Consider the following 12,071-nt stretch of genomic DNA (forward strand, 5'->3'; position numbering starts at 1 on the left):
ATAACCACTTGTCCTCTAACAGATAGAGAACAGCACACTCAGATGGGAGCTACTTACTGGCCTGTCAATGACGAGGTCATAACAACGACTATTTAACTCAGTAACTCAATTAAGCAAGCAGCAATCTGATTTGCTATCCTAACCCTCCATTATTACCTCAGTCAGAGCTGCCTCTGGATGAACCTCCTGTTTGTGACTGTGGGCTTGGTGGAAGGGGGGGGGGGGGGGGGGGGGGGTTATGATGGCGGCCTCTAGAATGGATATTAATAGCTATAGCACTTTCTGATGATTCATCCTCCATGCAAGCCAATTTAATGAAAATCGGATTACAGCAAAAGTGAATCAGTAAGGATGAGGAAAAGAGTTGGGATGGGGGGGTGGGTTGGTGGAATGGTGAGGTGCAGAGGTTGGGGATTATTGTGCTATTAATCTGTTTAGGGTGACCCGTCACTCTGACTCCTTCACCCTGGCCACGACACTTCAGACAGTGAACGCTGCACTCTTCACAAATGGATTCACAAAAGGATTTTGCAAAATCATCCAATATCAACATTCCTGTCTGCTTTTAGGATATCACCTCATCTCTGCAACCAATATGCCAATGTTGGGGAAAGACATCAAATCAAACTTGAAGTTTACCTAAACCACAAAAAACATACCACTTACACCACTTACTCCTATAGTGGTACAGAGCCATGCAGGTTCACTTTTATGTGCTGAGGGTTTGAGACATTGAAGCTATCCCAGTTTGTGATTTGGGTGAACCAGCCCTTTAATAAGAAAGTTTCAGATGCTAAGATTCCAGCACTACCTTCAACACTCAGCTCAATACTTTCCATTTTTATCCATGAGGCAGATGTAAGAGCCCACAACACTCTGTATGCAGCAAACACATCCATCAACAGAATATATGCACTCTGCGGTTGGGAGATGGAGTGAAAACACAAGCTATAGTCCAAATCTTGGTATCCAATGATACTTTACAGTTTAGGTTTTACATTTCAAGTTGTAAGAACCGAAAACATCTAAAGATTCACCAAGACCCTCACTTCCTCTTATGGGGTCAATAATTTACTGTAAAACACACAATCAGAGTAAACGGTACCCCCATTTCACTCATCTCAAGATACATGAGTTAATTCCTCAGATGCTTTTCATTTTGTACATTTGCATCCTTGTCTGTGAGATAGTAGAACCATACATACAAACAAAACATGACCCTCTCATGCTCACAAACTCTACAGGTTGAGTTTAATGTCCCACAAAAGTTAATGTTTCAAATTATACACAACATAGAGGTGTGTTTTTCATTTATTATTTCATTACTTTGGTCTATAGTCTAGCAGGACTTCAGGATCTCAGTCTTGCTTTCACTTTTACTTACAGGTTTCATTCATTTAATAGTAATGAAATGACAACATGGGTAAATTCAGATGTTCAGAGACAGACCTGAGATTACATAAGAACTTATATTATCTCATTCTTTAAAAAAAGTACAGTCACCTGCTGGTTCTGGCTTCATATTTACCGGAAAGACATGAGAATGATATTGATCTTCTTGTCTATCCCTCGACAAGACAGCAAACATATTTCCTACAATGTCAATTTATTCCCATTAGTAACTACAAGCAGTCTGACCTAGATATTAGTAGTTCTTTTCTTTTTTTTTTTTTTTTTTTTTTTAACAAATCCTAAATAAAATTGAACTAACCAATATTTCATTCACACCATTGGTGTCACAGAACACAAAAAGCAAATTTTCTATACAAGAGAGCAAGTTCAACACAAACACCACATAAGGAGAGATAAAGGGGGTCCACAGTGCATTGTCCTGTACAAGACAGAGGAAAGCCTGAGTGCATGCAGGGGTCACATGCTCCAGAGCTGGATTTACAGGTCATATATACTAATGGGAGAAACTGGTTGGTCTTACTCCGTCCATTCGTAGAGAAGAGCCGAGATGAAGCTAAAGGGAGGAAGCAATTTTAAAATAAATTCATCATCATTTTTCTTTTTATTAACTTAGCATGTATCCTATTTAAAGCAACTCAGTTTTACACATTCATACCGGTGCAAACACACACACTAGGAGCTTAGGGATGGGAATTGATAAGATTTTATCGATGCCGATGCCATTGTCGATTCTGCTTATCGGTCCGATTCTTTATTGATTCCCTTATTAATTCCTGATCAATTTTCTGTGTGGAAAAAAAGTAGTCCTCACAGGTTTATCATTGAGTCTGAATACAGTATAGAAACAGAGTAGAAAAAGGCATGCATGTGGACTGAGGTGTGCAAAAACTCATTTTCCCCTCCCTGTGCAGCAAGCGTGAAAGGGTTTTGCTGGCTGGGAGCTGATGGGCGAGTCGTGCTGGCTGTAGCCTAAGAGCTAGCTTTAGGAACAGTCTGTCATCATCTAAAATGGATGAAATGAGAGATTATTTGTACAGCAATCGTTTTCATTTAGGTTTTTCCGTCAAAGAAAAAATCTGCTAAGCCCTCGGTAACGGGCGAGCTCAGCTGGGAAGCAGCGGCTCAAAATCTCTGCCATTGCGCAATCTGAGGAGACCCGATGCATTTTGGTTTTGTTTGGTGAGAATAATCCTGCCCCTGGCCCCTGACATGAGCAGCTGTTGAAACACGACAAACTGCTTCGAGACGAGGTACCAACCCTCGAACTACCTTGGTGAAAAAGGAGTATAAGTGCCTACGCCAGATAAGGCTTTCAGGTTTCCACATTTTTGAGCATGAACGATTCCCATGTTTACAACTTGCAAGTGTTGATGCCATCAAGACGTTTGTATTAATATAGAGTTGGTCATGTGAAGATTAAAATGTTGTGCATTGACAGTATAACACCATATCCATTATATTTAGGTTTGGTTGATGTGAGGCATCCATTGTTGTCTGATTTTAAGGCATGTCAGTATTATTAAGAGCTAAGCTATATCAGACCATTTGTCCTGCTCGTAATCACGACTTGGACGTTGACCCGTGAGCTATTTAAAAGTCAGAAACTTGTAATTACAACTCTGATATGACATGTATGCAATTCCCTCTCTGGCTGAGTTGACTGACTTGCTGCCGACTCCCTGCACACATGAATGTTACAAAAATAATTTACTGATACAGCTTCTCAAGACTTTTGGACATAGCGGATCAAATTGTGATTAAACAAAGTTGAATGTTTTTGATGCTCAGAAAAAAAGCGTTTATTGTGTCACTGCAGTTTCTTTTGTAATGATAACATATGGGAAAAAGTCTTTTTTAAACAATAACTGATTTGCTTGATGGGAAGTGTAGGATCCAGAATTTTTGTGGCTTGCCTCATTTGAGGGACTAGACTGCATTCAAACCAATCCGGCAATTCCGGTTCTAAGGCGCTGGGAACTGCGGTGGTGTGGGCGTGTTGTTTGCACTACCGGTGAGCCAATGAAATATGCTCCAGGAAGTCGAATTGGAATTACAGATTAATCATTTAAGGATTTAAGCCAAAACACTGTGCAGTGTATACTCATAGACAGGATTTTACAACTCTGGAAAGTTTTCACAGTGGCAAATGTTTTATCTTTTGTCATGACGGTTCCAAGGTAAACAGTCAAATATGGCTTCACGTTACAAAGTAATCCACCAGGAATGTGCACTTGCATGTATGTGATTGGCCAATGCAGTGTGACGTCAGGTTGCGTTCTGGCAAAAACCTTTTTGCTGGACAGCCACTGTGTTTTTTTGCTGAGCCCTATGCAGTCCTATTTAGTCTGAACACAGCCTAACAGTCAGGATATCTCAGCCCACTTTGAATTTGACCATTCTTTTTAAAAATCAGCTTCTTGTGAGTCGTGTAATTTTGCTGAAGAACAAAACTAAATTGCTGAACTACTCCTTTAAATCTGCTTTGTTCTGGGTGAAATAAATGTGACCTGTGATCCTCTTGATTATCTCGGTTTTGGGGAGTTAAATGGCAGTATCGGCATAAGAGCAGTTTGCTCAGACACAGCAGCAGCCCTGGTCTGGATACTGAATGTGTACCCGCTGTATGTAGACACACACCCAACTACAACTTATTGGTGCTTCAACAGTGACAAACCTTTACCTTCTTACTTTCCATCTACTTCAGAACAATACATGCACAATATGATACTGAACACTGCTCTAAAAATACCAGACATTACATAATATTACTAATATAATATTTAAGTAGTGACATATGTAAGAGGAGAAGGCAGAAAGACATTAAGGCACATTTAGAGAAACATCATCCCCTCCTCATGTAGAATACTAAGAGGTAGAGATGGTTTTCCTCGTGCTGGTGCTTTTAACAATTTATCTTTCATGCACCAAGGCACCCAGCTGCTCACGCCACATTTGTGTTTGTGGGATTTTTTTTTTTTTTGTAGATCAGCTAGGCTTGTAATTAGGCTGTTTTTTCTCTGTCCTCTCTTTCTTTGATGCTGACGCACACGCACACACACACAGAGGCTAGAGGGCCTGGTGTACGCAGCAGACACACTCCTCAGTGAAAGGCCTTCCTCAACTTGACGTCTCCGCTCCTCTCACAGTAGGCCTAGCTCCTTTGGGAAAGCATTGTGCCTGGGGATGTTTCCTGCAACATGCTCCCACCTTTTATTTTCCCACTGATTCCTTCTCTTCTTCTACCCCTCTGCCACAGCAGAGCCTCCCCCGAAGAGAATATATCACTTTACCAAAGTCTCTAATGTGCCCAAACATCATCTGTCTCATGAGGACGAGTGCAAGATATCTGAACCTGACACCAGGTAGAGTCAGCTGAGGGGAACTGCACTCACTCGTACAGACTCAATAGGAAACAGATTACTGTGATGTTCTAGATGACGACATTTGGCAGCTACATGCAGGTTTACTCTCGTTACTCCGGTTACGTGTGATGGGACTGAGATTGAGGACAAAATCTGTGCAAGAATTTTAAAATATTGGTAGTTAAAAAACATGTAAATTCACAAATCTGACAAATTAACACTCTCCTTGCATCATTTAAAAAATATACACTAAAAATCATCACTGATGTGATGATGGGTGGATGAGAGCTGGACAAAGTCCCATTAAACATAATGTCAGCACACATCCAGACCATTAACACCCAAACCCTGTGAATGTTGGTGTGTTGAATATTTTTGCTAGCAGCTCCAGGCTACATTAGCCGCTGCTAGCATAACACACCCAAATCTTTGATTGAACTGTTGGCAGTCAAGTTGCATTGTGGGTAACGTATGCATCAGGTATTAGAATTTTTTTTTTTGACATTGAAATAAAACATCTATAAACAGTTGCTAACATTTCACCTTTTATGTGTTGCATATGAAAGGTGGAAATGTCAAAAATACGTGCACACTGCTAGGATTCAGAGAGGCTCATGTCATGTGTCTTTCATTTCTAGTCATTATGTGATAATACATATTGACATAAAACACACATGTAAATAGATTCTGTAGCTCTAAGTTGAGCTTCTTTTGGTGCTTTTTCCATTCAAAATGCAAAAACACTTCAAAGTCAAAAGAAATCAGTGTGTTTCTATCAAAATAACAGGTGACACTTCAGGCTATAAAACACATGATTCATTAATGCGTAACTAATGCCTGACTCATGATCATTTTATGCATGAATGGGGACATGAGGTTTTTTTCAGATTTTATTTTTATATATTTTTTTTGTCGTTGAAAGAAGTGGAGTGTAGCATGGAAGAGACACTAAAATCAAAATCATCTAGCTGGTGCCAGTTAACACATTAAGGGAGAATGAACCGACATATTTAACTCCACCAACTGTACACATCAGCGTGTGTTTCCATGTGTTGGGGAGTACTACTGTATATGTGTATAAAGCCTTTTGTGTCTCCGGAGGGAGCTGCGTAAAATCCATAGACTATAAAAATATGGACGTAGTTACCGTGACGTCACCCGTTGGTTTCTGAAGAGCGGTTTTGAAGCTCAAAGTGAGCCGCTCCGGCCGTCGCCATCTTGGCAGTGCGTGACACTGTCTAACTCCCAGCCAATCAAAAATGGGCAAAGAGGCGGGCCAAATGGCTGAAACAAGCCACCTAGCGGCTGACGGACCTGTCACTCAAAGCAGCCATGTCCTTCGTTATGCATAACTTTACGGCTTCATAAAATTTAAACGGGTGAGTTATAAAAAAATTCACCCCCCGTACAGTTGTCATGAAAGGGGAAATTGGCTATAGAAACCAAAACCGTTGTTTGTACCAGGCTGTAAACATGTTTATTTCTGCTGTAAAGTTGGACATTTTAACATGGGGGTCTATGGAGATTGACTCGCTTTTGGAGCCACACTCAAGTGGCCACTCAAGGAACTGCAGTTTTTGGCACTTCCGAATTGGCTTCATTTTATAGCCCCAGAGGTTACTGCTTGGTAAAATCTGATAAATTTCCTCCAGTGATGTCACTTGAGTCAGCGTCAGTTGTGGCTGAAGACTACAAGTTTGAAAATGAAACAAATCTGAGTGTGTGGAGTTAGACAGAAGTGAGGTTAGCAGACTTCTGTAGCTCATCAGCTCTGCTGGATGCTAGCAGCTCCAGGCTACATTAGCCGCTACTAGCATAACACACCCAAATCTTTGACTGAACTGTTGGCAGTCACGTTGCATTGTGGGTAATGTATGCATCAGGTTTTGACAAGGAGAAGAATGGTGATAAAAAGATGATATCTCTAGTCCTGCTTCATTGCCTTTGAAACTTATACTATATTAAAAAAAATAAAAAACTGTCCATCATGAGTCTGACGATGTTACAGGACTACAATGCTGGATCAGTAGAGAACTCTTTTAAGCATACCTCAACAGTTCACCTTGTAATAAAGTGAGAGAGAAAAACTGGATATTAATGTGTCAGGAATATGATTATGACTTATCTACATTATTAGAGATATAGAGTTTCTGTTGACTGCTGTACATGTAGATCATCTTTCTATGACAGCAGGTGCTGTTCTGCTTTCACAGAGGCTGATTCTGTGTTATGGATATTTTCTATGTAACTGGATTCCAGCAAACTAATCACATAAACTGATGGTGACTTGATCATTTCTTAATAGTGAGCGACATGAATTCATGATACATCCTGCATTAAATCATTTTGTGTTGAAAACTGTTACCGAGTAAAATAATCAAAAGAGAGAGGCAGTTCATGGCTGCTTCCTGCTGTAAGTGGCATTTATGTTATATTCATGAATAACTTTGTCTTCTCTGTCTGCACACATCATGTAGTGTTTTTGTCTCCTTGTTTTTTTTTTTTTAAATGATACAATATGTCAATGTTACATTTACAGTGCAGGAGATAATCAAGAGGAAAAAGATATGAAGCCATGTCCCACTACATCACCTTTAATTAAGAAAGTCTGTCTCTAAATTCTCTTTAACGCCAATTCTAAAGCCAACTTTTTACCTCAGCAAGGTGTGAACATGTTTTTTTTTTTTCAATATTTAGGCTTTAAAAAAAAAAAAAAAAATTCCATTTAGTTTTTTTTAACAAGCAGATGGAAAATTGATGGAATCAGGCTTCATATGAAGTCCACTGCCTCTTTGCTTGGGGCGTTACACAGTGTGGAAGTAAGTGCTGCCTGACAGACTCAGCTCAGGGACACAGAGAACACAACGCTTCCCTGAGTGCTTCTCTAATGTATTTTGCACGTAACACATGTATTATACAGTAGTGTACCCGTGGTTACAGTGTTAATGTGTTCAGATACATGTTAACATGTTTTATTCTACATGTCAGCATGTATATCATTCTACTTATGCTGTTCATTTATGTATAGGTATGATTTTTGAGGTTAGTTTCTGTGTTTACAATTCAGTGGATTATGTTTATGTATTACCATGAGCACACAGATCACTCACAACCACAAGACCACAGACTCAAACCACAACAACAACAACAACATAACTTACCCTAGACACAGCAAAATCTGTGGAGCAGACAAAAAAAGAAGAATTAATCTTATACCTGTATTTATGCTAAGATTCATTGTAATCAATACAAAGCCTATAATGCACATATACAGTAGTCTTCATTTTCTTCCTTCCTCCCTTCTTTCTTTCCTTCTCAGAACTGTCCTTGATTGACATCTCACTCTCTTTGTTTTGTCGTACCTGTAAAGGTGGACAGTTTACATCATCGTTGTTCTTATTGGTGCTTGATTTCTAGCATGATTCACCTCACTTCAACCTGATCAGAGGTCTGATCAGACTGAATCATTGAGTGTGGGTGTGCAGAGCCTTTAAACAAAGACTCCCTGATTTCCCTCAGAGCTCAGAGTTTGTGTTTAACTTGGCTACGTTCACATTACATGCTGAAGTGGGCCAAATCCGATTTCTTTGCCTCCGAGTAAGTCAGATATGATTTTTTTTTCACAGAAGTGTGAACAAACCAAATCAGATTTTTTCATGCCAGATCTGGGCCACTTGCATATGTAGGTCTGTCTGATCTCTGCTTATGCAACCGCTGTCAGAACAATCAGATTGGAATTCATGTGGGGTTTTTTTAACGTCTCACTTCTCTGCACATATCGTTGTCACATGTTGTCACCATTCAGTGTCAGTGTCTCCTCACTGCCCGGTAAAAATAAACATGGAGAAGAGCAACAACAGTGACAGGAGTCAAGGCTTTTTTGCCTTTTGTGGCCTTCTCATCGTTCTCATCCTCATCATCTGTGCTGTCTGCCCACCTCCACAACAAAAGATCCTGGACATGTATGCTAGCACAGCCATGTCATCCATGGCAGTGGCAGTTTAGTCAGATAGCCTCCATGTCAAAGCAAACATGAATACGACACAAAAAGATTGGATCCACCTAAAAAAAATCAGAATTCAGCATGAAGGCCTGTAATGTGAACGTAGCCTTTGATCACTTCAGTGTTCTTGCAGTCAGTGATTTTAGACACGAATGACCAATAGACATTCTCCTTGAACCACAACTCCAGCTCTTTGACTTCTTTTCTGCCACAGCATCTCTTTTTCCCTCCTGCCTCTGAACATTTATGAGATGCTGTCCTACAGCTCGGGATAACTCGCATTTTATTACTCAAGCTGAAACATTTTCAAGTTGAGCTAATCACATCTCTTTACCTCCGTTCATGTCATTTGAATGACTTCATATGCGCTTGTGCCACTTCTACATTTTACTTTTTTTTTGTGAATTCATGTTTTGCTTGCACTACTTATGTAGGTCCTGTGTTAGTTTTCAAAACATCAACACACACTAGGGTGCAACAAAATCAGCGTTTATCTTTAATGTTACATGCAAGTATGTTGTCAGGCATTTGTACAATGTTTTATGACACCTGCTGCTCCTGTGCACTGACTGATGCAGAAGAATGTTTTACACAGAGAGAGAAATAAAAAAAAAGAAGAGAGAGAGATAGAAAAACACAGAAAGCGACACAGACAGAGAGAAGAAGAGAAAAACAACAAAAAAAAGAGCTTTAGAGAGACACTGTAACAAACAGAGAGAGACATATGCAGAGAGAGAGAGGAAAGCACAGTCTTATCCTCCTGGTATCTGACACGTAACCATGGAAACTTCCTCCATACACTCAGAGGAATTGGGGGGAGTTTTATTCTTTACTTCTCTTAAGGCAGCTCACCACTTCCTCTGATGATGCTGCAATACTCTCATCATAACAGCAGCCATGCAGAGAAGAAAGCTGCAGCCAACAGTTACTGTAACGCAGCAAATATAAATATATCAACCGTACTGCTGAAGTTCAGCATCTTCCTCCTGCAGCTCACAGTGGAACTGCAGCCATGTTTCACTCTTCTTCCTACAACACGCTACAGTCGTGTGTACACTTAAATGTCTTTTTTGCATTAAAATTGATAAGATACAAACCATAGGTATACACTTTATTTACCTTTGAATATATATCTTTACTCTTTACAGAATGACAGTATGTGTTTGTTGGCTGTGAGCACAAACAAACAAGTCACTAAGTGTCTACCATCTGAAGATCCTTCTCCTGATCAATTCAAAGTGCACAATATTCTCATTAATTCAGCTCATAACCTGTACAAACAAATGAATCATGCGTGCAAACCAATTAATTAACGTGGCCTCGATTAAACGTGTGTGCAAACATCAATAGTTTAACTTGTTCGGCCACTTTCAAACTTATTTCACTCTCTTGTGTCAATAAGCTGAATTGCTTTGACTTATTTAATTATAAAATCCAATTCTGTGTTGGAAAAAATAAACAAGCAAAAAGCCTTGATGAGCGAATGAGCTGAGGCTGGTTTCTGATCTGAGTTTACTATTGAGGATGATTTCAGCTCTTATCAGGCTGGTTGAGGTGCTCCCCTGCTGATAAATGACCCTAAATGCCCAGCAGTGGCTTCTGCAACACTGCTGAGCATTATGTGACAGAATCTTGAATGCACACGTTTTCATTTAATACATTATTTTGTGCTTTTATTGGCCCTTTCCCTCCCCTGTCATTTTAACAATCATCTAGAGCAGTTTCATACATTTTCCTCACCTTTGTTCTCGGCCTTCAGCTCCTCCTGCAGGAAGTCGCTCTGCCGGTTGCCGAGGACGAAGGCCAGGAAGGAGAGGATGAGGGCGTCCAGGATGCCGATGATAGCCAGTATGTAGGCCCAGCGTACTGAGCAGTTGCCCAGCGTGTACTTCCCCGTGTCCTCGCCGCACATGTCCCGGATCACCTCGGAGTCCCAGCCGTTTGGGAAGATGATACAGCCGAGCACCAGACACACGGCTGGAGAGCAGAGAGAGAGAGAGAGAGAGGGAGGGATGGGAAGAACGGTGAGTTGACACATCGATGAATAAATGTTTGAATACATTGGCGTGATGGATAAGGTGGTCACATACAGAGCAGTGTAATGGTATTTGGTTTGCGCAATATTGGATTTGTCGGGCAGCGTATGTAATAACGTGCAGAGCGATGGGGTCAAGGTGACGGGGTTTTATTCCATTGAAAAGCAGCACGGGAAAGAAAATCAATATGGGAAGAGGGTTGAGTTGTAGGACAAAGCGAGATTGAAAGTGAGGGCAATGAAACAGGCAGGTAGGGAGAGAAAATAGGGTTTAGGTGTAAAACAGCGGGCTGGGCACAGGGTCACATGACGTTAACAAGATGAAAGTGAGAGAAAAGAGGGGAGGCAGAGGAGAGAGGACAGAATATTATTTTTCTATTTCACTCCGGCTTGTGAGTCTGTGCGGTGGTATTGCCAGTATCTGCCTCATCACTCAGTCTCTTCCCCTCTCTGTTCTTCTCTATTCTTCAGTAGAGGCCGGTCTTTGAACCGCCTGAATGAGAAATGGAGAGATTCAGCTTGCCAGCATGAAGGAGAAAGGAAAAAGTGAAAGGAAAGTAATAAAGAAAACATGTGCAGCAGCTGGCAGGCTCTACAGCCAGGCGAGCTCTGACAGAGCAGAGGGTCAACATCGTACTGAGCTGTCGTCTCGCAATTTACACCAAAATGCTAATCGTTCAAATGAACTAATTCAAACTTAAAGAAATAGTTAGAAGAATAGAATAGAAGTCATCCTCCGCTCAAAAATGTGTTTTTTTTCTTGTTCCTTCAGTTGGATGTTGTTCTCTTCTCTGTGCAGGATGTATGTGCAGAGCTTGTTTTCACATTCATCTGCAGAAGGAGGAAAGTTTCTCTGTGATCACCTTAAAGCTCAGTTTAAGGCCTGTTCCTACAAGCATGATTTGTGACATCACAACTTAGTGTGGAGCAAATCATGAGCCAGTATTCAACTTACACAAGTTTGATGTGGAAACTTGAAGCCTCCAGTGTATGTACTGAGAACGGACTCTGAGGGAAGTAGGAGACATCTTGTGTCCAGCAGGAAAACTTCTGAGATGAAATATATTCGCATATTCAGAGATTGTGGAATTTTTAATGAGAGAGAAGGACTAGATGTAATTCTATGGATTTTAGCAATATAATTGAACTTTTTCGTGGAAAAACCAAATCAGACACAAATTGTTGTTCCAAGTAGAATATTTTATGTACATCTTATGTCTGGAGGGGATCTTTTAATATTCTGGGAAGAACAGAAATT

At 40.5% G+C, this 12,071-nt stretch overlaps 2 protein-coding genes across 3 annotated transcripts in view; one reads left to right on the plus strand and one right to left on the minus strand.

The window, feature by feature from the left end:
• The window catches only part of lhfpl4a (LHFPL tetraspan subfamily member 4a), a 50,303-nt gene that overhangs the window by 5,690 nt on the left and 32,542 nt on the right, over positions 1–12,071 (minus strand). For both annotated transcript variants that reach the window (XM_042406168.1, XM_042406169.1), the window contains exons 2-3: positions 10,519–10,755; positions 7,937–7,953 (exon numbers count right to left, since the gene is read on the minus strand). In XM_042406168.1, coding sequence (XP_042262102.1) covers positions 7,937–7,953; positions 10,519–10,755 — 254 coding nt within the window. The remainder of the gene's footprint in view (positions 1–7,936; positions 7,954–10,518; positions 10,756–12,071) is intronic.
• mtmr14 (myotubularin related protein 14) overlaps positions 10,715–12,071 on the plus strand; it is a 68,892-nt gene continuing 67,535 nt past the window's right edge. The window contains exon 1 of the mRNA XM_042406162.1: positions 10,715–10,802. The gene's annotated coding sequence lies outside the window, so the exon portion shown is untranslated. The remainder of the gene's footprint in view (positions 10,803–12,071) is intronic.

Source organism: Thunnus maccoyii, chromosome 3 (genome assembly GCF_910596095.1).
Source record: "Thunnus maccoyii chromosome 3, fThuMac1.1, whole genome shotgun sequence".
NCBI classification, from domain to species: Eukaryota; Metazoa; Chordata; class Actinopteri; order Scombriformes; family Scombridae; genus Thunnus; species Thunnus maccoyii.